Source organism: Sapajus apella, unplaced genomic scaffold (genome assembly GCF_009761245.1).
Source record: "Sapajus apella isolate SASKATOON/1434 unplaced genomic scaffold, GSC_monkey_1.0 scaffold37, whole genome shotgun sequence".
NCBI lineage: Eukaryota > Metazoa > Chordata > Mammalia > Primates > Cebidae > Sapajus > Sapajus apella.
In genome coordinates, this window is record NW_022436977.1 from 21,072,699 (window position 1) to 21,098,473 (window position 25,775).

At 46.2% G+C, this 25,775-nt stretch overlaps 1 protein-coding gene across 8 annotated transcripts in view; it reads left to right on the forward strand.

The window, feature by feature from the left end:
* Positions 1-25,775, forward strand: part of FRMD5 (FERM domain containing 5) — a 330,792-nt gene that overhangs the window by 283,267 nt on the left and 21,750 nt on the right. For all 8 annotated transcript variants that reach the window (XR_004274919.1, XM_032297637.1, XM_032297638.1 and 5 more), the window contains exons 5-7: positions 7,956-8,053; positions 11,850-11,973; positions 15,532-15,619. Coding sequence is in view for 7 of the 8 variants with exons in the window: in XM_032297637.1 (XP_032153528.1) it covers positions 7,956-8,053; positions 11,850-11,973; positions 15,532-15,619 (310 nt within the window). In the remaining variant the exon portion in view is untranslated. The remainder of the gene's footprint in view (positions 1-7,955; positions 8,054-11,849; positions 11,974-15,531; positions 15,620-25,775) is intronic.

Here is a 25,775-nt window from a genome sequence, read left to right on the forward strand (position 1 = left end):
GTGATTTCTTCACATGGGCCCCAGTTGGAGTTGAGGGAAATCTTCTGATGGATTCCGAAAGATAAGGAAGGATTGTTTTCTGCAGATGCATTGGGCAGTGCGTACCCACCTATTCTGAAACACTGAACACAGTGAGGTGTGTAGCTAGAGCCAAACCTCATGACTCTTACTGAGCATAGAAGCTGCAGGCTCTGCTCATCTATATAGAAGTGCAGGTGGCTCTTGGCTTTGCTTTAGAAAACCAAATTCGTCCAAATCATAGAGACCCTAAGGCTTTAGATAGGTGAGTAAGGGTAGAACCACTATGCTTAAAATTTCAGACCTGGCACAGTGGCCCATGCCTGAAATCCCAACACTTTGGGAGGCTGAGGCGAGCGGATCACATGAGGTCAGAAGTTCAAGACCAGCCTGGCCAACTTGGCGAAATCTCGTCTCTACCAAAAATATAAAAATTAGCCTAGCATGGTGGCACATGCCTGTAATCTCAGCTACTCAGGATGCTGAGGCAGGAAAATCAACTTGAACCCACGAGGTGGAAGTTGAAGTGAGCCAAGATCATGCCACTGCACTCGCCAGCCTGGGTGACAGAGCGAGATTCTGTCTCAAAAAAAACAAAAAAAAATTCAAGAGTTTTGTTAAAATATCACTAGCCTGCCACACTCAAAATCTCCAGAGTGTTTGCCTTAGCTCTGAGTTTCTCTCTGCTGAAAGAGACACTGGTGTGAGGGCAGACCCCTATATTCCTCACATATCAGAGCAAACCCAGCACGTCTTTGTTGTCCGCCTCACTGGACCAACAGTGGGGATGAGAGAGAGCAGCCAGTGAGAGCACCACAGATATATGACTTCCCAATTGGATTCATGTACCAGAAATACATGATTATCTTGGCCCTTAGGAGTCACTCTTAATAATACAATTTTCAGCCAGGCACAGTGGCTCACGCCTTTAATCCCAGCACTTTGGGAGGCCAAAGTGGGTGGATCACGAGGTCAGGAGTTCGAGAGCAGTGTGGCCAACATAGTGAAATCCTGTCTTTACTGAAAATAAAAAAATTATCTGGGCGGGGTGGCAAGCGCCTATAATCCCAGCTAGTCGGAAGACTGAGACAGGAGAATCGCTTGAACCTGGGAGGCAGAGGTTGCAGTAAGCCAAGATCGCGCCATTGCAATCCAGCCTGGGCAACGAGAGTGAAACTTCATCTAAAAAAAGAAATACAATTTTCTGAATCCAGTGTCACTATCTTATATGAATGGACAGACCTTCCTACCCAAGTAGCAGCATAGACCTGGGAGCTGAGATCTTACTTATGTCACAAGTTGACTGTGACAACTTGGAAATAAGATACTTAACCTCTCTAACCTTAGATTACTCATTTATAAAATGGCCATAGTAATAGCCACCTCATAGAATTGTCAGGAGGATTAACCACTATCCCAGCATCTCATACTTCTTAATACACCCACAGTGAGCCTCGCACTGAGCAAAGGCTCAATATTTCATTGCCAGATTCATTACACAGTCCAGAGGCCCTTGGGGCTCTGCATGGGGCACAAGTACAGTTAGTATTGGCTTTTCTCCCTTGTTTATGTGAAAAGCACTTCTTTTCTAATAATCTCTACTCTTCCTCTGTCCCCTTTCCCCACCAGCTAGAATCCTAAAACTTAAGCAGCTAAATTCTGAGTTCTGAGAGAGAAAGCTATGCCAGGTAATCATCCAAGTCCTGGTAAGCGCAGCATTAGGACCGTGGCTAGGCCTCTCACCAAGTCAGCAGACTTCAAGGACACTGGCAAGAAAATGAGCTCTTCTCCATCTGCATGAATTTGTGCTAACCGTCTTGGGCCATTTTCCCCTCTCTCTCAACCTCAGCAGCATTCTTTCCCTAGTATGAAATTTTCTAGCATTGTCAGGCGTATGAACCACAGGTGCCTGGGCCTGCTTTGCAGTCTTTGTGCCTCCCCCTCCCTGGACCATTCTGTGAGGCTGTGGAATTAGCTGCATTTTTCTCCTCATTCACATCCCTACTGATCTTAAGAGAGTAGATACTGGACCCAGCCTCACTCAACACCCATAATTCATCCCTGGCTTAGAGCCCTCCATCCCATCTTGCTGCCAAACTAATTTAGCTGTCAGTGTTTTTTCCTGGCAATATTTGTCCTAAATTTCACTGCCGTCTCAGCCATTCCCATAAAGCCAGGCTGAGAGAAGGGGATGAAGTAGGGAGTACAAAACTTGGTTCACTTTATCTCTTGGCTTCTTTCCAGATGATAAATTTAGTTGCCAAATCCTGATTAATTTATTTTGTCATTTTTAAAGTAATAAATAGATTTTCTTGTCAAGGCTAGAGACAAGGCAAAGAAAATGGGGAATCAGGTACCAGATTTGGCTTTTAACAGGGATTGCAGGTGTATGAACTCTTTGGAAAGATCAAGTAAGAGAAGAAAACTGACTGCAAATGGGCCCCACCATCCAAGGAAGCAAAATGTCTGTAAACAACAGGTGCTCCAGAAAATGTTAATAGAATGAATCAGTACATACATGAATGAATGGAGTCATCAGGTCACTTATTCCTTCAGTGAACATCACTTGAGCCTAGCTTAGGCTAAGATGGATTGGCAAACTTTTTCTGTAAAGGGCCAAATAGTATTTTAGGCTTTTTGGGCCATATGTTCTCTGTTGCAACTACTCAATTCTGTCATTGTAGTGTGAAAGCAGCCATAGACGATACATAAATGAATGAGCAAGGCTGTGTTCCAATAAAATTTTATTTTATTGGAAACTATGGCAGCAGACTATAGTTTGCCAACCCCTGGGCTAAGAAATCAGAAAGAGCTGGATTCAGGTTGTTCTTTAACTAGCTCTGTGACAGGGCAGGCAACAGTGTCTCTAAGCACTCAGTCTCCTCATCCATTAAACAAGGAATAAAATGGTCATCACCTCATAGAGCTACTTGGGGGAGTGAATGAAAAAGGGCATGTGAAACAGGGCACACAACATGCATTCAGTAAATGTGAGTCATTATTGTTATTTTGTTTTGTTACTATTTTGTCATCTCCCCCATTGGAATGTAAGCTCCATTAACAGGACACTGGATTGTTCCCTGCTGCATTCCCAGCACCTGTGACAGTGCCTGGCATATATTAAGTGTCAGAACTGGATGGATGGATGATGGATGGGGGTTGGAGGGGTGGGGGAGTGGATGGATGGATGGATGGATGGATGAGCTAGGCACTGGATGTTTAGGCTTCCTAGAAGAATATTAAAAGTAAATAAAACATAGTCTCTGACTTCAAGGAGCTTACAATCTAATATGGGGGAGGAAGACATACTAAATATAATTAGAGTCAGAAAAAAGGAAATAGTAAATAGGGGAAGCCAGTGGCAAAGAATCTATTTGAAGGGAAGGTGAGGCCAAAGGATCTTCTGGAAAAAACTACAGGCGCCTCCAATGCTTTGAAGAGTTCACAGCCTTAAACTCTGGAAATAACTGTGGATTCATTCCCACCCTCAGAAAGCATTATGCTAAAGCTAGTACCCTGGAGAGACATACATGTTACAGAAAAGCTCAGGTTTTCCTTGGTGTCTTTCAGGCTCTTGCTCATTCTGTCCTGATTCACACTCCAATCAATTTAGGACAACACTAGCATTAAAACAAAAATGGAGGTGAGGTAAAGCCTCTTTTCTCCTTTTGTCCCAGTGAGAATTTCTCTCTAATAACAGAGGGTTCTCCTGACTTGGATTAGGACTAACCTCATAACTAACTGAATTACTCTGGGGGTAGAAAAGGCACTGGGCTGAGTCAGAAGGCCTGGATTCTGATTGCTATGTTACCTCAGATAAGTCACTCTACATCTCTGGACTTCAGTTTCCTTGGCTATGAAATGTCCTGAGGTTCAGAGATTCAGGAGGGCTGGACTGGGCAGCCCCAGCAGGCTGACCCCTTGCCTGGCAGTACACAGTGGTCCTGGAGATAGTACCTCCGGCAACAAGATTGTCTTCCTTAGGCCCATGTGTGTCAGGGGAGAACATGCCAGGGTCTCTTGCGAATGGGCCTAAGGATGCTATGAGTCATGTGGAATATATTTTCACCAACAACACTGAGTCACTGGTTATCTCCTTAAATGAACCAAACACAAAGCTCCATGGAAGCCACTGCGGCAGAAAGGGGAGGGGGGCCCCAGTGCAGCTTCCTCTCTCTTGAAGCTCAGTTGATTCTTTCATGAGCTCATCTATTCTTGTCCTCAACTATGGTTTGCTTCTTTAGGATACTAGTGTACCCTTTTCCCTCTTCCCATCTAGTTCTATGACATTGCCTGAGAATGCCTTATGGCCTTGCCTTTAACCTCCCTGCAGCTGTTTTATCACCAGAAATCAAAAGGAATCCTGACCAGTTGTTTCCATTCCAGTTCACCTGAGGCTGTTAACTGCCATCAATAATGATGCCTTGGAAAGACAGTGGTTCTCAGTGTGAGTTAGTAGGATCCTGTTCCCTTGGGTGGGGGGATGGGGGAGCAAACCAGAAACTTTAAAGGGGCCTTTTTCTTTTTTTTTCTTTTTTTTTGAGATGCAGTTTTGCTCTTGTCACCCAGGCTGGAGTGCAGTGGCATGATCTTGGCTCACTGCAGCCTCTGCCTCCTGGGTTTAAGCAATTCTCCTGCCTCTGCCTCCCAAGTAGTTGGAATTACAGGCATGTACCACCATCCTGGCTTTTTTTTTTTTTTTTTTTTTTTTTTTTTTGTATTTTTAGTAGAGACAGGGTTTTACCATGTGGGCCAGGCTGGTCTTGAACTCCTGACCTCAGGTGATCCACCCACCTCAACCTCTCAAAGTGTTGGGATTTCAGGTGTGAGCCACCACGCTCGGCCCAAAGGGGCCTTTTCAAAGCACAGGAGCACATCCAACACATATGGATTCTGACGGGCTCCCCCTGGAAGATGGTCCCCTCTCTGCCATGTTGAAAATCACTGCCAGAGCCATGATATCCCTCTGCAGTATTTTCTTTAGTCCAGTATGTACAGTCCCTGAATTTTGGACACAGACAAGCAGAGAAACATGGAAGATGTGATGCATGAATCCAGGCCCATGGAGTGATCAGTGAGTAAGGGGCAAAAGGTTTGCATCCACATCCTGCTGAAGCCTATGGAAGGTGGGAGTTGGAACAGTGAGAGGCAGAGAAGTGCTCGCTCACTCTCTCCCACACAACGTGTGGCATTTCGCTGTGGGAAGCAGAGTGAAGACGAGCTTGATTTGGTAGATCCATTTTAATTATTCACTCTACATGATGTCTTTTTTCCTTTAGTTTCTTGGCAAACATTTGGGCAGTAGGGTTGGTGGGAGTGAGGGGTTGGGTTCTTAATAACTTCCAGACTAAAAGACTCCCTTTGGTCTGAGGAAGGCAGTCCAATCTGCTGTGGTTAGAAGGTTGCTTTTGAATTTTCTTAGGACAGCTTCTTAAATTTTAATCTATACACAAATCACCTGGGTAGGATGGGCCTATATTCTTCATCTCCAATAAGCTCTCAAGTGATGCTGATACTCCTGATATGTGGGCTACACTTTGAGTAGCAAGGCCTGAGGAGAAAATAAGGCTTGGTTGCTCCCTCATTTCTGTTTGTTAATTGCTTGAATCTCCAAACCCAAGCCTCTCAGAGTTACCTGCTGGGACCCCTTCCTACCACCTCCTAGAAGCTGTTGACAAACAGCCATCTTCCTCTTGAGCATTTTTACATGATCAGGTGGACATGGAATCATCTGTTTTATTCTTCAGCCTGAAAACAGGAACAATGGAAACCTCTAGTTTTTCAGGGAGGGGTCAATTTCTTTTTGGTTCAGAGTGGTAGAATTTAAAGGAATTTTACTATATTTTCATTACTCTTCTAGGGATGCTGCACCATAAAAGTTAAAATGACAAGCATTTTATTATCTCTGAGTGTCTATGGGTTAGGAATTCAAGAGCAGCTTAGCTGGGTGATTCTGGCTCAGGGTAAATCACGAGGTTGCAGTCAGGAGGTTGGCTGAGGCTGCAGTGATCCACAGGCTTGACTGGAGCTGGGGGCTTCATTTCCATCATGAGACACTCAAATGGCTGCTGGCTGGAAGCCTCAGTTTCTTGCTGGCTGTTGGCAAAGGCCCCAGCTCCTCACCACATGGACCTTTCTATAATACTGCTGAAGCAACCTCAAGAAGAGTGAGTAATCTAAAGGCAAGAGAACAAGGAGGAAGCTGCAGTGACTTTATGACCTCAGAAGTCAGATACTCACTTATCAATAGAATAAATTCTGTTGATAGAAGTGAGTTACCAAGTCTAAGCCACACTCAAAGAGAAGGAATCATGCTCTACCTCATGAAATTAGGATTATCAAAGAATTTGTGGAAATATTTTTATATGTGGGCCTGTGTGTGTGTGTGTGTGTGTGTGTGTGTGTGTGTGTGTGTGTGTGTATTTTTTTTTTGAGGTGGAGTCTCGCCCCGTTGCTCAGGCTAGGGTGCATTGGCGCAATCTCGGCTCACTGCAACATCCACCTCCTGGGTCCTGATACAAGCAATTCTCGTGCCTTGGCCTCCTGAGTAGCTGGGATTACAGGCACACATCACCATGCCCAGCTAATTTTTGTATTTTTCGTAGCAACGGGGTTTCACCATTTTGGCCAGGCTGGTCTTGAACTTCTGACATCGTGATCTGCCCATCTCAGCCTCCCAAAGTGCTGGTATTACAGGCATGAGCCACCATGCCTTGCCAGAAATATTTTTAAATCACCACAGATGCTCCCTGGCCAAGGAGCTACCATGGTAGGTGACCCACCCAATCCCACCCAGAAATTGATGCTCCTCATAATCTCACAGGTCTTCTAAGAAGAGCAATAAAGACCACACTCTTTGTGAAGACATTTCAAAATGGAAAGTCATCAATTCCATTCCACTGTGACAGGGTCCATTCACCTAGTGAAACTGCAGAGCATTTATAGGAGGGCAGAATATCATAGTGATGAAGAGCGAAGTTCAGGGTCTCACAGTGCTAAAGTTGAATCCTGGCTCTTCCACTTAGTTGTATGTCCATGAGAAAATCACTAAGCCTCATCTTCTTTATCTGGAAAAAATAGGGATAATAATAGTACTTATCTCAAAGTGTTATGTAAGAATTAAATAAGATGTTGCATGTAAAGTGTGTAACAGCAAGAGAAGCAGATCATAAGCTCTCAATACATGTCAGCTACTGTTTGCTCTTGTTTTTGATATCCTGCTTCCACCTGAGGCAACAGCTTTCTATATTTAAAGAGATGCTGGCCCCAGGTTTCTGCTTCATTTGTATGCTTCCTTCACCAGCAGTGCCTCTCGTTGCACTTTTTCCTTTTTTTTTTTTTTTTGAGACAGGATCTCTCTCACCAGTTGCCCAGGCTAGAGTACAGTGGTGCAACCTCAGCTCACTCTTCTTACACTTCAATCCATTTCAAAGGTCTGGTTAACCTCAGTAACTGCAGGCTGTTTCCACATATGGACAGATTCTCTTGGCACGCTGAAACAACTCTTCCTGGGCTAGTTCCTTCACCCACCATTCTACTTAAGAAGGAACATCAGCCAGCACCCAAGGTGGAAAGAGGCCCAGTTTGCCAGTCTCTGATGGCATAGTTTTCTTTTTCGGCTCCAGATTGACTGGGACTGGCTCCTTCCAAAGCCCAGAACTGGAGGGGTGAGGCTTTTACCAGGAAACAGCCATTTCTGTTTTGAGCTACAGGAGGAAACTGACATATTTTGAACTGAACCTCAGGTGAGTTCAGGGCAAAGTACTTGAAAGAGTCTACAGGGAAATGGAGAATGTATTTGTTCTACGTTATGTTTCAAGAATTTTTTTAATGTAGTTAAAGTATCCTGACAAAGATTTAGATAGGCTTACATTACATATTTCTATCTTTAAAGCAATCAAAGAAATCCTTTATTGTTCATTCTGTTTTCTCCCCAGGTATTTAGTCTTCCTACAGATCAAAAGGGATCTCTACCATGGCCGCCTCCTCTGTAAAACATCAGATGCTGCCTTGTTAGCAGCTTACATCCTTCAAGGTAATGAGTTTTGACAGGATAAGTTTGCTTTTCATGCCAAGTACTGATTACATTATTTTCAGTTACCACAGATGACTACTTCTTGAATCTAAACAGTATCTAGGCCAGGTGCAGAGGCTCACACTTGTAATCCCAGCAATTTGGGAGACTGAGGTGGGTAGACCACCTGAGGTCAGAAGTTCAAGACCAGCCTGGCCAACATGGTGAAACCCTATCTCTACTAAAAATTCAAAAGTTAGGCAGTGTGGTGGGGCATCCCTTTTATCCCAACTGCTCAGGAGGCTGAGGTGCAAGAATTGCTTGAATCCAGGAGATGGAGGTTGCAATGAGCCGAGATCACACCACTGTACTCCAGCCTGCGTGACAGGCCAAGACTCCATCTCTAAATAAATAAATAAGTAAACAGTATCTAACTTGAAGCAGAGTTCAAGTTAGAGGGTGTTTTGTATTTTGTTTTGTTTTGAGATAGAGTCTCGGTCTGTTGCCTAGTCTGGAGTGCAGTGGCTCAATCTCAGCTCACTGCAGTCTCCGTCTCCCAGGTTCAAGCTAATCCTGTCTCACCTTCCTGAGTAGTTGCAGGTACACACTACGGATATACACCACCACACTCGGCTAATTGTTTTTGTATTTTTAGTAGAGATGGAGTTTCACCATGTTGGCCAGGCTGGTCTCTAACCCCTGACGTCAGGTGATCCACCTGCCTTGGCCTCCCAAACTGCTGTGATTACAGGTCTGAGCTACCACACCCAGCCAAGTTAGAGGATTTTGCTTGGATTTCCTGGAGTCAGATAACACTGAATACTCAGCCCTAAACTGTGCCTAAGGTATTACTACCAGCTCCTTAAAGTCATTCTGACTCTGTTTTAGGGATTTGCCCTGGGCCCCTGGTTGATAAAGTCCCTAAGACACTAGAGAGTAATCAGAATTGATTTTTTTTTCCCATCCTCTCAGGCAAATCTCCAAGATGTGAAGCATATTAGAATTCTGATATCTATTTCAGAGACCTTTTAGTACAGGGTGCTCAAAGTCGAAAATGTTTCCAAGTAACAAGCATATTTCCTAACAAGCTAATAAGTAAGAGTTTAGGTTTACCCAGCTGATGCCCAGATTGGCTTTTTCTGCAAAACATTGGGAAATGTTTCTGCAGTCTTCACACCTGTCCCCTTCTCCTGAGATGCTGAGACACTTAAGTGCAGCTTCTGAGATTTCTTAGTCCCAAGGCCTGAAACTGCCATTACTAGTGGATCATTTTGGACCATAGCACTGAAATCATAAAGTTTCCCCCAAAGAATTTGAACTCTTAATTGGAAATCCCCGAGGCTACTTTGTGAAGAGAACCTGGAAAGTGCTTGCCAATATAAAACTAAAGAATAAGACACTAAAGTTCTGGCAATAGAAATATCATGGCTGGCTGCCTGTGTTAAGAATGTAAAAGTCAGCCCATTGCCACTTTGACTTCTAAGACTCCTGTTTTTAAAATCACCTACATGGGGAATCCAACAGGTACTTACTAATTTTAAGATACCCAAAGATACCCCTTTGATTTTTCTTTTTTTTTTTCCATACAGGATCTGGCTCTTTTCCCTAGGCCAGAGTGCAGTGGTGTGATCTTGGCTCACTGCAACCTCCACCTCCTGGGCTCAGCGATCTTCCCACCTCAGCCTCCCAACTAGCTGGAACAACAAGTGTACACCATCACATCCAACTACATTTTTTATTTTTTTGTAGCAATGGAGTTTCACCACGTTTCCCAGGCTGGTCTCCAAGTCCTGAGTATCCATTTTGTTTTCACAGAGAAAGCCTGGCCTGACCTAAGTGAAGTCTTATACTCTAGTCTTTTCTACAGTGTTACCCAATCATTCGTTTTTCTTCAAAAAAGTATTTGATGTCCAATATTGTTGTTTTCCACTTGGAACTTTCTAAATATAATCAATATAAAAGACCCTGGGTCAGGCACAGTGGCTCACAACTATAATCCCAGCACTTTGGAAGGCCGAGGTTGGAAGATCACTTGAGCCCAGGAGTTCAAGACCAGTCTGGGCAACAGAGTGAAACCCCGTCTCTACAAAAAATTTAAAAATTAGGCCGGGCGTGGTGGCTCAAGCCTGTAATCCCAGCCCTTTGGGAGGCCAAGGCAGGTGTATCACCTAAGGTCAGGAGCTCAAGACTAGCCTGACCAACATGGTAAAGCCCCATCCCTACTACAAATTCAAAAATTAGCTGGGCATGGTGACACACGCCTTAGTCCCAGCTGAGGCAGGAGAATCACTTGAACATGGGAGGCAGAGGTTGCAGTGAGCCAAGCTCACAACACTGCACTCCAGCCTGGCAACAGGGCAAGACTCTGTCTCAAAAAAAAAAAAAAACAAGACTCCAAGGCTCAAAGTCACCCTAGACTTCAGGCTTGGGTCTCTTGCTAACAGTAGAAATTCCCAAGTAGGTTGGATGCAGTGGCTCACGCCTGTAATCCCAGCACTTTGGTAGGCCAAGAAGCAGGCAGATCACGAGGTCAGGTGTTTGAGACCAGCCTCACCAACATAGTAAAATCCCGTCTCTACTAAAAATACAAAAAAAAGTAGCCAGGTTTGGTGGCAAACACCTGTAGTCCCAGCTACTCGGGAGACTGAGGCGTAAGAATCACTTGAACCCGGGAGGTGGAGGTTGCAGTAAGCTGAGATCGTACCACTGCACTCCAACCTGGGTGACAGAGCAAGTTGTCGTCTCAAAAAAAAAAAAGAAAAGAAATTCCCAGGTAATTTGGAAGACACAGTGAGTAGGTTTGTAATGAAAAAGTACAAGCCACAAGTACAATATTCAGCCACGGGAAGAAGTCACGTTTTCCTCTTAATATTTACTCCTTCTTCAAGACTTCACATCTGAAGTGGTTGTGGCTCTCACCTGGGAAGGAAAGAGGGCACCCACAGCGTAGCTGGCCCCTCCTCTTTATTTTGTCATACTCTCCATCCTCCCTATGGAGAGCTTCACGTGGAGAAAGCTGGATTCTGACCTGGGTGTGGAAGGCACCACCGGTCCTCTACCCTCCTAAAGTTTACTGCTGAGAGATCTCATCAGGTTTAGAGATGAACTCTCTCTGTGAATAGCCAGAGAAGAATCGCTCACACCTGGCAGGGACTTGAGAAATGAGCCTTAGAACTTGACGCTTCTGAACTCAACAATACTTTCTGGTTACAGCCAGGCTTCCCATTCTGCAGGCCTCTCGAAGGGCCTGGCATCTGGTCAGCCCTTAATGAATATTTATTCAAATTTATTGATTTTATTTGGTTTGGACTGAGGGTTGAGTTCTGAATTTGGATCACAGTTCATTCATCAATTTACTGTGTCCCTGCTAAAATCCTCAAACCAGGATTTAGGCTTCTGAACTGGCTGAGCCCCAAGAGGATCTCTCTTTCTAATCAAGTTCACCATTTTCTATGCTGCCACAAAGAACATTGCTCCCAGACCCTCTTCTCATGGCAGAATGGATGAGGACCATAGTGCCGGCCTCTGCTCTTTCATCATAAACTTACTTGTGGTGACCTCAGAACACAAGGTCAGCTCTACTGTCTCTCTGCATAGACCTGAATGTCAACCCAATGTGTCCACCTGGGAAGACAAAGGTGTACATGCTCCTGAGGGGCCTGCCCTCTGCCCAGCTCACAGCTGTGCCCAGAATCCACTGTTTCTTATAAATCTAATGTGTGCTTTGGCTTTTGCTCTGTGTGCTAATCTCTTGTTGCTTTGTCAGTGATGATTTACCTGTCTCCACAATTGTTTTTTTCCACCCTCCTTTTGAAAGCGGAGATTGGGGATTATGACTCAGGAAAACACCCTGAAGGCTACAGCTCCAAGTTCCAGTTTTTCCCTAAACATTCAGAGAAGCTGGAAAGGAAAATTGCTGAGATTCACAAGACAGAACTCAGGTACGTGACAGTCAGGCCCAGAACAGTTTGGTTTCTCCACAGCCTGAGCACACAGGCTCCACGCTGTGTCATCTGCTCTTGTAGACTATTTACTGACACAGAGTGATGTTCCCCAGCCTTCCTGACCCCAGGATGTACCATTGTCAGTGATACACTGACAGCACAAGTCACAGCCACAAGCCCTGTGGGCTCCCTCTCCAATAAGAGCCATTTAGACTGAAGCTTAAAGAGGAGGGAAAAATCGTGTTATAGGGGAAACAGAGAAGGATTGGCCTCTGAAAGATATTTGCCTCATTAAGATATTTAATGAAGATACAGAGGAAAGCATGAACTACGGAAAAGGAAAAGATAAACACAAAGAAAACCACAGAAGAGAAAAAAGACGAAAAAGGCCAAGCGCGGTGGCTCACGCCTGTAATCCTAGCACTTTTGGAGGCTAAGGTGGGCAGATCACCTCAGATCAGGAGTTCAAGACCAGCCTGGCCAACATGGTGAAACCCTGTCTCTACTAAAAATTCAAAAATTAGCCAGGCATGGTGGTAGGTGCCTGTAATCCCAGATACTCAGAAGGCTGAGACAGGAGCATCGCTTGAACCCAGGAGGCAGAGGTTGCAGTGAGCCGAGATTATGCCATTGTACTCCAGCCTGGGTGACAGCAAGACTCTGTTTAAAAGAAAAGAAAGAAAAAGGAGAGGTTGAGTAAGGATATGAAAAAGGGCAGACCTCTGCTTTCAGTCTGTGACAGTGTGACAGGTGGCTTCTCAGCAGAGGATGAACTGCGCAGGGCTGATTCATAAATGCTGAAGGTTCCTTGGGAGCACTTTAGTTCAGGGCTATGTCCTCAGCCCCGCCTAACTTAGTCCCTACCTGGCATCCCTGACTTTGCACAGAGGGAAGTGGAGGAGACGTGGCTTCAAATGTGGAGCCTTATCTTTCTCAGCTTCTCTCACTTTGCTCAGAATATGCTGAATACCATAAAACAGTATTAATGCAGCCTTTCACCCACATGAAGTGGGATTTTCTACAAAGACTGGTTTTAAAAAGTAACAATAGGGTGTTTGGGCTCCACTTGGTGTAGAGCACAGATTCTCCAGACTGACAAACTATGAGGGAAAAAAGGGATATAGAATGCAGTGTTGGCCAGGCGCAGTGACTCACAACTGTTACCCCAGCACTTTGGGAGGCAGAGCAGGGCAGATCACCTGAGGCCAGCAGTTCGAGACCAGCCTGGGCAACATGGCAGAAACCCTGTCTCTACTGTAAAAAAAAGTAAATAAATAAAAAAACTAGATGTGGTGGCACACGCCTGTAATCCTAGCTACTCAGGAAGCTGAGGCACAAGAATCGCTTGAACCCAGGAGGCACAGGTTGCAGTGGGCGGGACTCACACTACTGCATGCCAGCCCGGGCCACAGAGTAAGACCCTGTCTCAAAAAAAAGAAAAATAAATATGAAAATAAAATGTTATATTGTCATCATAATACATTACACCTTTTAAAACATTTTAAAAGGTTTGTGTATCTACTGTTCTGAGGAAAGACTATGCCTGGCAGCTGGGAGCAGAGCAGGATATTTCTAATGCTCTTCTTGTTCCTTCCCTGACCACAGGCCCCCAGAAACACTTCACTCAATGACTTTACCAACAAATATAACCCAAAGCCTCCTTAGCCTTTGTAAACAGACCCCTCTGCCCATGCCCTGTGGCAGGATGGGTTTCTGGCCCTCCCAGAAGAATGGCAACACAGAACAAGTAAAATCTTGGATACTTGCTGCCCCTCTCCCTGGGTGTGCCTTCCCGGGTGTGGGACCCCATGGCACCTAGAGTCACTCTGTTAGGGAATAGAGACCCCTTGTGGTAAAGATCAGGATAAACATGGGTGTGTGGTATTGAGGACAGGGTCCTCAAGGTTCCTTCAAAGAGATAAGGGATGTGCTGGAACTGCCAGGAGGGCTTTAGGAGATGTCAGAATAGAGGGTACAGCCATCCAGAAACCTAGTTCAAAGCAGGGGATTCCCCCAGGAAATGATGCCTGCTTTGAGGACCCTGGAGGTTTGGGGCAAGTCCAGGGGTAAATGGAGCCCACAGGGCCCACTCCCCCAGCAGACAAGGACACTCCCTGGAAAGAGAAGCGGTGCTCTAGCCAGCCCTCTGCTTGCCACACAGGTATTTTCCAAACTTACCTACCCTGTGCCTGAGGTACGCTGGTGGACATAGAATCTGTATTCACAGGAGTACCACCGTACACAGGTCCTACCTCGTCTTCATAATGTAAAAATGTGTCCATGCTTCCTTGCTGCAACTTGAATACGGGCTCTTTAGAGCCCAGACTGTATGCCGTGTTTCTTGGTTTATTTTCCAACAAGTAGCACAGAGGCTGGCACATAAAGGTGCTGCCTGACTGACGCTTCTCCAGAGGAACACTAGGGGGAGTCTGGCTTGCTCCTTCCTGGTGTCAGCTTATTTTACTGCCTGGCCATATCACCTGAGGTAAATTATAGCTTAGAAATGAGCAACGCCCAGTCCTGCCCACCAGTCATCAGAGATGTTGACTTCACATGTTTCCCACCTCTCTTCACCAAAACCAACACTGTTTCTATAGAAGTATATCTGCTTTGCAGAGCTCTGGACCCAGGCAAGAACCTGATGGTGATTCTGCCTCTGGGTCTGCAATGAGCCCGTCGACACACCTGCTAAAGAGGCAGTGGGAAGGGGTGATGCCAAAGGCCTCTTCAGATGGCCTGGAGCAGGGGCTGATCTCTGCCTTTTTCAGCGTCTTTCCTTTTCATGGTCATCACCCTGTGGACAGACAGCTGTTGTGAAGCATGGGAGCTCAGCACTGTCTCCTTCTGCCTCTCCTCACCCCTGTGTTCCCTTTTGGCAAAGGAAGAGGGCTGAGTGGCACCAGCCAGCTATATGAGCCCCTTATTTGTTTTTCAGTCTAGATCAGATCACATGTGAAAAGCCTATGACTTGCCTCCAGCCTGTAGATGTATTTTGTTTTACCCCATAGTATTTTAAATTGTAAAATACCACATAAAAATCAGTATCTCTGACTTTTCATTTAAAATCACAGTATCTAGCTGAGCCCTGCATTATTTTCTTTATTTTGGAGACAGGGTCTCATTCTGCAGCTCTGGGTGGAGTGCAGGGCTGTGACCATAGCTCACTAAAACCTCGCACTCCTGGGCTCAGGCGATCTTCACCTCCCACCTTTGCCTCCCAAGTAGTGGGCCCTGCATTCTCAGGGATGGTAATCTCAGCACTAAAGTGCAGCTGTAGTCATTAGGTTAGGCTACCGTTTGCCACAGTCCCCACCACTTCCTATGGTTCACACTCAGCCCAAGTAATTCATTAGTTAGCCTGCCTCACTCTGAAAATATCTGAAGACAGAGACTCTAGTAGGAGTCTCTGAAATTGGTCCTAGAACCAAGCAGGGAGCACACCCTACAAAAATTGAGATATGTGGCTCACCTTGAGCACGTTTTCATAGAGAGTTTATCTCAGGGGAACCTGTGAGAACAGGACACCTAGAAATCATCTCATTTTGTTTATTCCAGTGGTCAAACACCAGCAACATCAGAGCTGAACTTCTTAAGAAAAGCACAGACATTGGAAACATATGGAGTGGATCCTCACCCATGTAAGGTAAGACCCCCTGGTTAGAGACTGCGCTGACCTTTCCTCCTCTAGAAGGCATCAGGAGGAAGGGCCCACATGCCTGTGCCTAGAAGCCCCCTTCAACATCTGCATGGCTGGCACTTTCAGTGAGATGCCAGAGAAAATGCCTCCTCTGGAAAACTCCGGATCCCATGCTGCATAATTTTGTAGTGCCACATCAATGTCACAGGAACCGAGGCAAAGTCAATCTAAATAACAAATCCAGATCTAGGGCCTGCAATGGGTAATTTGGTAGAAATGAAAAGAGGAGGGATGTTGAAGCCCCCCCACAGGGAACAATCAGAGGCAGCTCAGCAACTGCCCATCCTTTCCTGACCTGTAATCTACTTTTTTTCCAAGAGTAGCTTTTATTGACTGCAGTGGCATAAGTCACTGCACGGAACTGCAGCGGAGTCACATTTAATTCCATTACGCGCCTGTGAGGGGTAGACAGGAAGCAGCCGGGGAGGCTGCCCAGAGAAAACCTCTGTAATTACTCATGTGTGTCTAGCATTCTGGAGATGAGCGCAGGCAGCCAGTCACTGCCGAGGCCTGTGCAGACCCATGGCCCCTTCCTGCCTCTCTCTGCAGCTGTGGCCCTTCGCATCACCTCCTGTCCCTGTTGCTTTGACACTGCTGGTCTCTACCTCAGTTTCTCCACATTTCTGCCTCTCTCTTTCCATTACTGGAGTGGGTCCAGTATCACCAGTAAAACCAGCTGTCAAGCTGATCTGAAGGAAACAATATCAGCCAGGAACAGGAAGGCATCAACCTTTTCTTCCTAACCAGAGAGGGGACACTAAGTTTCAAGCAAAAATTAAAAGAACAGTGTGTTAGTTTCCTAGGGCTGCTGTAACATGTATCATAGACTAGGTGGCTTAAAGAACAGAAGTTTATTGTCTCACAGTTCTAGAGGCTGCAGGTCTGAGATGTGGTGTTGGCAAGGTTGGTTTCTCCTGTGGGCTTTGAGAGAAGGATCTTTTGCAGGCCCCTCTCCTGGGTTGTGGATGGCTGTCATCTGCCTGTATCTTCACGCTGTCTTCCCTCTGTACATGTCTCTGTCCAGATTTCTCCAAAGACACTAGTCCTATTGGATTAGGGCCCACCCCAATGACCTCAGTTTAACTTAATTACCTCTTTAAAGATCCTGTCTCCAAAGAAGGTCATATTCTGAGGTGCTGGAGGTTAAGATGTCAACATATGAATTTTTGAGGACACAATATAGCCCATAACTAATGGGAACGAACGAGCACAGTGCCATAGGAACAAAGCAGTGTGTCCTTTGGCCCCTTGAAGAAATGATGGTGATTTGTTCCTGCCTAGGAGTTGTGAACCTTGAGAACATCCTGACATTCAGAAACCTTGGTCATCTTATCTACCCCACAGTTCCCCATCTACTAGCACAGCCTGCTGCAAAGTAACCCCTGTGTTCTTAGGGCCACACTGTTAGAAAACACACTCATGCCTGTTATACCAGAGAATCGACATGTGGATATTTACACATTAGCAAAAACTTCCTAAACAATGCCCTCCGTGTAGCAGATGTAGTTTAAACCCCTCCATAAATTTCTCAGTCACTGTTAGCAGGGCACCCTCACAGGAGTGAAGAGAGCTTTGGATAAGCTGACCCTGGGTTCCAGTTCCCATCTCCTATTTACTGGGGCCTTTGGAAGCTTCCCCAAGCCTCACTTGAAAGTACATAGTATGTGTTCAATAAGTGTGCTTCCTGAACTGCTGAGTCACTCCAAGTCATTAAAGACAGCTGCCTGAAGATATGGTCATCAGAAGGGGCTGGGTTACTTCTGCATTTGACCCCAAACCTGCCCAGTCTCCTTGAGGCCACACATAGCACACACCTCTTCAGAGATGGGTCCCTGGGCGGGGTTGAAAGCACACAGAGGTGGGCAGACAGCAAGCCAGAGCACTACGCTGACTAGAGGGGAGAAAGGGATTCTCCACCATTGCCCATGGGAGTCTGGAAGCTATAGTGGCAGCCATCCTGGTCTAGAGCCCAAATCCATGTACACTCCAGGACTGTGAGGCCCCTGTCTCAGCCTTGTCTTGGATGAGTTTGTCTATCACTGGACACAGAGAAGCTGAAGAGGCTGCACGGAGGAACCAGCATGCATACCAGGCACTGTTGTGGCCCAGTCACATATGTCATGTCATCTCAACCCCACAGCATCAACTCCTGAAAAGAAAGAGGGGGATAGGAAGGGAAGAAGAGTTGTTTGTGGCATGCCTCCTATGGCAGGCCCAGTAGAGTCTTTTCACATTATTTTTTTCATTTGAGCCTCACACCAAGCCCTGGGCGGTAGATGTTATTCACCCTGTTTTATAGATAAGAAGACTGGCATTCCAAGAGGCCAAAGTTCATAAGCCCTGAGCAGTAAAGCAAGAATTTGAACTCAAGTCACTACCTATTGTTATGTACCCTATAGAAGAACAGAAATCCCCAGGGGACTTCTGCTGGGGAGAAGGTGGGAGTGCTCATCTCATTGGGTTTCAGGTCCCTTGTTGCTGAGCCCTGTGCCTGTTCCTCACCCAGGGCCATGTCAGGGCCCTATTGCAGACCCCACACAGCCCCTCAGCCTCTCTCATTAGGCTCTGCCCATGATTCCTCAGCCCTCCCAGCAAAGAGAACAGTTCAGAGGCCTTTACTCTTGTCACTAAGTGATATGCTATCAAGCACTCCCCTTAATGCTGCTACAAGAAGAGCCGAAATAAGATGGCACACTAGGTGTAATAAATACTGATGATTTCTATTAACAGAGAGGCAATTACTGGGCCCAGGGAATCTGGGGCATGCAGCCCTAGGGAGGACAGAACAAGAGGAATCATTTTGATAATTAAATGAGAGCAGAACAACGCTCTAGCTTAGGCTCTGTCCCCTGGACTGATTAAGAAGCTGCTGTTCTTCCTATGCACACTGATGGTTTCTTTCTGCCCAGAATGTCCTTGTCTGCCCTGGGACTAGGAAGAGGAGATTTCACAAATGCTGAATGGGACAGCCAGAGAGCTCTATTAGCTAATACCCAAATTCCAAAAGTGGACAAGGCTGTCCTGAACTCTCTGTCTTGAGCCTCAGCCTGCAACTCCTGGCAAAAGCCTCAGCAGCCCAAGCCTACAGCTGCTGGAGGAGGGGAATTAAGCAAACCACTGGCAGTCCATTGCTACATCTGTTCCCCGGCCAGCCCTGACAGCTCTCTAACTTCAGGAGCCACCATCTTGCTCCATCCAGGTGGCCCTGACATTGTTGTTTGACCTGGGTCTCCTACAGCATTGTATTTTGGCCTCCTGGGTCCAGCTTATGGAGATGCCCTGTTAAGGTTCAAGGAGTAGTTAGGCCTGTTACAGATACGCAGCCTTGTTATTAAGAGTCTGGATGGTACCATTTATTGGGCTCACATATTATCTCACTGAATCATTACAACATCACTGCCAAGAAGATATTCTTGTCCCCATTTTAAGACAAGAACACTGAGCCTCTGAAAATGCAGACAAGAAGGGATATGAGGGAGATAAGTCCCCTCTAAGGGACCAAGTAACATGTTCAAAGGTACTGGGTAGCATAGTATTGAGACTCGAACCCAGAGTTATCTGAGTCTCAATGCTGTGCTTTTTCAGTTATTATTCATGGTCTTCCTTTTGGAGAGATGGAATTTAGGAACTAAGCACAACTCATTGCCAATTCTGATACAGAAAGGGTACTAACCTACAAGATTATTGACATCATATATATTAGTCCATTTTCACAGTGCTATAAAGAACTGCCTGAGACTGGGTAATTTATAAAGAAAAGAAGTTTAATAGACTCACAGTTCTGCATGCCTGGGAAGCCTCAGGAAGCACAATCATGGTGGAAGGGGAAACAAGGCATGTCTTACTTGGCAGCAGGAAAGAGAGAACAAGGTGGGAAGGGCCACACTTTTAAACTGTCAGATCTTGTGAGAACTCCCTCACTATCACAAGAACAGCATGGGGGAAACTGCCCCCATGGTCCAAACACCTCCCACCAGGTCCCTCCCCTGTCACATGGGGAATAAAATTCCACACCAGATTTGGGTGGGGACACAGAGCCAAACCATATCATCATCCTGTAAAAATGTAATGTAAGTTCACCAGTGTCTTTATGCCTGCTTTGTATAGACCAGGATAAAATTGATTTCAGCAGGATCTAGGTTAGATCAACCACAAAAACAAAATTACAGTGTCCTTCTGCCCTTAAAATAGGATCATTACTTTCATAATACAGCCACCTAGCCAGCTATCTAAAGAACTCCTTCCCCTGTCTTGACGAGTTGCCCCTCACTTCTTTTTTTTTTTTTTTTTTTTTGCGGGGGGGGAGGGTAGAGAGTTTCACTCTTATTGCGCAGGCTGGAGTACAATGGCATGATCTTGGCTCACTGCAACCTCCACCTCCCTGGTTCAAGTGATACTTCTGCCTCAGCCTCCTGAGTACCTGAGATTATAGGCGCACGTCATCACACCCAGCTAATTTTGTATTTTTTTTGTAGAGACGGGGTTTCTCCATGTTGGTCAGGTTGGTCTCGAACTCCTGACCTCTGCTGATCTGCCTACCTCGGCCTCCCAAAGTGCTGGGATTACAGGTGTGAGCCACCGCACCTGGCACCCCTCACTTCTGAGAAGCAGAACAAGAAGGATCAGTGATGGCCCTTCCACCCTTGGGTGGGGCCCTCTTGGCAGTGCTGCAGATAGGGTGTTATATTTACTGCTGAAATGAAGAACTTCACCAAAGCCACCTAGTGAAATTTCCACCAGGAATTCCATTTCTGAGCTGTCATGGAGTAACACCAAGTCTCTTACAGGGTGCCTCCTCCTCCTCTTCATTTCCTTTCTAGTTTATTATGGCCAAGTTTAAGTGTAGTATATTCAGACTGGGTGATTTTCATAACTGACTTCAGCTTCCCAACTGTGAGCTCTTTCAGAAATGGGCATAAATATCTGGTAGAGCATGTGGAATCATCTTCTGGAGGGTTTTATAAGAAATAGTGGCTTCACCCATTGAAATTAAATCAGGTTGAGTCATGCCCCAGAGAGGGAACAGGATGACACTAGAGGCCTAACAACCAAGAATGCTGTGTTCTCTGCTCACTCACACCCAGCATGTCCTCTAGGGTGACAGGAGACTGAAGGCTGCTTTGAATCTGGAAGTGGAACTGGTGGGGACTAGAAATGGTGGCCAGACGTTCCTGCTTCTGAACAAGTCAGTGCTTTGATTTCCAAAAATCCTTTCCTGGGCAAAGTGATCCTCTTAGGGTGAACTTTGCCATAGGTGACTGATACAGGTCAAGTTTGATGGCAAGGGTCATGTGAACACATGAGTGACGAGGAATGCATGTTCATCCCCTCTCCAAGGAGAATACCATTGGCTATGTCCTAGCAGTAAGGTATTTAGGCCATCTCCCTGAATCAGATGGAAGTAGTATTTCTCGAGGTATATATTATCGTCCTCATTTTGCAAATGAGGAAACTGAGGTATGGAGAAGTCAAGTCACAGAGCAAAGAAGAAGCAGAGCTGGGGTCCTAAATCGAGACGGCTCTTTTCACGATGAGAAATTGAAAGTAATTTTTTGACCTCAGAACTGTAGAAGTGAACTAGATTATTCTGACTATTACCTGCTGCAGAGTGTAGCTGGCAGTAGCCATGACATACCTCTCAGCACCCTAGTTTGTATTCCACTCTGACTCTATTAATGGCTCAGTCCTGTGGGCACTGATTTCATAGGGATGGGAAGGGGACAGGGAGGAAAGACAGTCCAGCTTGATGAAATGGGAGCTCTGAAGAACAGGCAACTGTTGACTGTTCACTTCTCACCTTGTCCTCATTCCCTCCACTTTTTTATCATGCAACTTGTTATCTTGCACACAAACCCCAAGGGCAGGCTCACAGCAAGAATGACAAGTCAGATAGAAGAAACTGAAGTTCCAGGGAAGGTGTCAGTGTGGCTGCGTGCTCGTATTTTCATGCCAGTACAGATGTGAGATTTCTCACTGTAATTCAAGTCCCTTCCACACTGGTTGCTGAGCCTCACGTGCCTGAGGCAAGTTGCAGACATCCCAGTTGTCACCTGCCCCTGCCCGGGTGCTAGGCTCTTTTGGAGGCCATCATCTGCATCTGTTGCATTTGAAACAGTTTGGAGAATTGCTCTCTTCATATGACAGACTGCATTGGGATTGTTCAAGTTACTGTTATTACTTATAAAATGATGTGGCATCTCATTGGGGTTTATTCCCAGCTCTCTGCTCCAAAGCAGCCAGTCTGGTTAGGAGAGGCTTTGCCCCTCTAACTCTCACTCTAACACCTGCCTTCACTCAGAGGCCAGCTCTGAGGTATCTGCAGGATGCAGGGCAACCTGGGCTGCACCCCCCATCTTGTGGGACTGACTCTTCCCTTTGCTCTGCCCAGAGGGACACAGGTCACTGAGAAGATTCTGGCGGATCTCTGACTGTGTCATGGGCTCTGTTCCCATCTCTATCTCACTCCTCCGTGGTCCCCTAACAATTAATTACTTCTCCTTTTTTCATTCTAACTTCCCACATTTTTGTTTCTTAACTAGCAAAATTTAAATCTGTCAACATCAGGAATAATAGTAAAATGTTAGATTCCTGTTTTTCTTTTTTTTTGTTTTTGTGACAGAGTCTTGCTCTGTCACCAGGCTAGAGTGCAGTGGCACGATCTCAGCTCACTGCAACCTCCACCTCTCAGGTTCAAGCGATTCTCCTGCCTCAACCTCCCAAGTAGCTGGGACCACAGGTGCCCACCACCATGCCCACCTAATTTTTTTTGTATTTTTCGTAGAGACAGGGTTCCAGCATCTTGGTCAGGCTGGTCTTGAACTTCTGACCTTGTGATCCACCCGCCTTGGCCTCCCAAAGTGCTGGGATGACAGGTATGAGTCACCGAGCCCAGCCTTCCTTTTTTTTTGGATATGGAATCTGGCTCTGTAGCCCAGACTGGAGTGGTGTGGCACAATCTCAGCTCACTGCAACCTCCACCTCCTGGGTTCAAGCAATTCTCCTGCCTCAGCCTCCTGAGTAGCTGGGATTACAGGCGCCCGCCACCACGCCCAGCTAATTTTTGTATTTTTAGTAGAGACGAGATTTCACCATGTTGGTCAGGCTCGTCTTGAACTCCTGACCTTGTGATCCACCGGCCTAGATTTCTTTTAAAAAAGGATTTGCATTAATTTAAACAAACTCAGCTAACTATTACCAGCTCTAATAATATTAACGAACACAGGCCAGGCATGGTGGCTCACATCTGTAATGCCAGCACTTTGGGAGACTGAGGTGGGCGGATCACTTGAGCCTGGGAGTTCAAGAGCTACCTGGGCAACAAGGTGAGACCCTGTCTCTAAAACAAAAAAACCCATGGCCACTAGCATTTGTGGGGTGCCTCCTAAACATAACCTATGAGGTAGATAATATGATCAAACCCTCATTCTAAGACAAGGAGTCTGAATCATGGAGAAATTGAGGACCTGGCCATAGCCACGCGGTGAGTGGCAGAGCTGGACCTGGACCCGAGCAGTTTGACTCAGCCCACAGCACTGTGGTTCTAGTGGGGTGCTGTTCTGCAAGTTACTGCTCATATGAGCCAGAGTGGAAGAAGCAGAGGGGCTCCTCTGCTGTCTCCCTCCCCTGTCTGTCCCCCCACCTCCCTTCCCTACTTCTTCCCCTGTTATTTCAAGCTGTCTGCTACCCCCCTGCAGGCCCAAGGCTTCATTTCCATCCCTCCACCTCTTCTTCCTAGGTCTTTCCTCTATCTCAGCGAGCATTACGACCCCTTCCATGCCTCTGTCCCACCTCTGCCTCCCTTCTCATTTTTACCCACACATGGATGTTCCCCACTGTAGCCAAACTGGTCCCTCAGACCCACCCCACTGTCTTACACCTTCCTCTGTTCAACATTTTCTGCAGGCCCTTTCTACACCAGCATTCACACAATAAGGTCTCCACTCCCAGCCTCTGTTTTTCTAAGCCTGCAATTATAGAACTTCCCTGGGTCCTACTTGCACAGTGAGCAGAAGAGGCAGGCCACCCTTCCCTGACCCATACCTCTGCCAAGCCTGCCAGGTTAGCCCTGGTGCCTCGTGGCAGGAACAGTGTTTGTGGGCAGTGCCTGGTACTCAGATATTAATAACCACCACCAAGCACTGATGACAAGCAGGAGGAAATCCAGCCCTGTGGCTTCACAGTCTGTATTCCAGTTATTTTTAAACAGCGTTTTGTTGTGCCCATGACATTGTGCTTGTAGCCAAGTGTCTGGATTATGACAGACCCTGAGGAAAGGACAATAATAACAATACATTAATTACAAATGTTTACCAAACATATACTCAGTTTATTCCCTGGACCCAGATGCTCACACTTACAACCCTGACTCTGAGAGAGAGTTTTAAAGCAAAACTGTATTGCTTCTTGAGGCAGGACTCATGAGGCCCTGCAGAGGCCCCACTGTTCTTAGGACCAATCAGACAGAGAATCTGTGCCACGGAGGCAAGCCCTGAAACCTGAGAGACGAGGGGAGCCAAACCTTAGTCCATCCTGGCCCAGCCGGCAGCTTTTGCCCCCATACCCATGCCTCACGCCCAGTGTTTGGCCCTGACTCCATGGCACCACCTGAGCTGTGGCCCAGAAAACTCTCCTGCAGACACGTTTGACCAGCATCAAGGCATAAGTTTCTGGTCACCTCAACACACTCATACCCTCTCCAGAGCCACTCATGTAGCCTGATGGCACCAAATCTCGCCTCACACCCCTGTCACAAAGGAAGCCCCTTTGGGAGGACAAAATCCTCCACCCAGTCTAGTCCTCATGGAGCTGACTTTCCCACATGAGGAAGCAGGACCTTTAGCTTTTGTTGCATCCCCTCCCCGCTGTGTTCAATGGAGCCTCAAGCCTGGTGTTTACCCACTGTCCAGTGACCAGGACACCCTCTCTGTTGGTTCAGGCATCTCAGAGCTGAAGGCAACTGTTCTGTTTGGCCAATTGCTCTTTATTTTTTTTTTTTCAGCTAAACTTTCCTGAGGGGCCCAATGTTATAGGACTATTATGAAAGTGATAACAAACTCCCCACTCTTTAATGACAGCCTTTTAAGATATAATCCACATATAAAACATGTTTTGTTTTGTTTGAGACAGTCTTGCTCGGTTGCCCAGGCTGAAGTGCAGTGGCGTGATCTTGGCTCACTGTAACCTCTGCCCCCTGGGTTCAAGTGATTCTCCTGTCTCAGCCTCCCGAGTAGCTGGGGCCACAGGCACGTGCCACAACGCCTAGCTAATCTTTGTATTTTTAGTAGAGATGGGGTTTCACTGTGTTGGTCAGGCTGGTCTCAAACTCCTGACCTCGGGTGATCTGCCTTCCTTAGCCTCCCAAAGTGCTGGAATTACAGGCATGATCCACCATATACCCAGCCAAATGTGCCCCCCCCCAACTATTTTTTTTGAGATGGAGTCTTGCTCTGTCTCCCAGACTGGAGTGCAGTGGTATGATCTCAGCTTACTGCAACTTCTGCCTCCCAGCTTCAAGTGATTCTCCTGCCTCAGCCTCCTGAGTAGCTGGGATTACAGGCACATGCCACTGCACCTGACTAATTTTTGTATTTTTAGTAGAGATGGGGTTTCACCATGTTGGTCAGGCTGGTCTCGAACTCCTGACCTCGCAATCCACTTACCTTGGCCTCCCAGATTGCTGGGATTACAGGCATGAGCCACCATGCTGGCCCAAATGTGCCATTTTAAAGTGTACAATTCAGTGGTTTTTAGTATATTGACAGAGCTAAAAGATTACAACATGATTTTTTATGACTGGCTTCTTTCACTTGGCATAATGTTTTCAAGGCTCACCCGTGTTGTAGCGTCTATCAGTACTTCGTTCCTTTTTACTGCTGAATAGGATTCTGCTGTATCATAATATACCACTTGTATATTCAGTTAATGGAAACTTTACACTGGAAAATGGATTGGGTTGTTTCTACTGTTTAGCTCTTACACATAGTGCTGTTATTAACATACATGTAGCAGTTTCTGTGTGGATGTGCATTTTTAATTCTCTGGGCACATACTGAAAAGTGGAATTGCTGGGTCATATGGTAACTCTATTTTTAACAATTTAAAT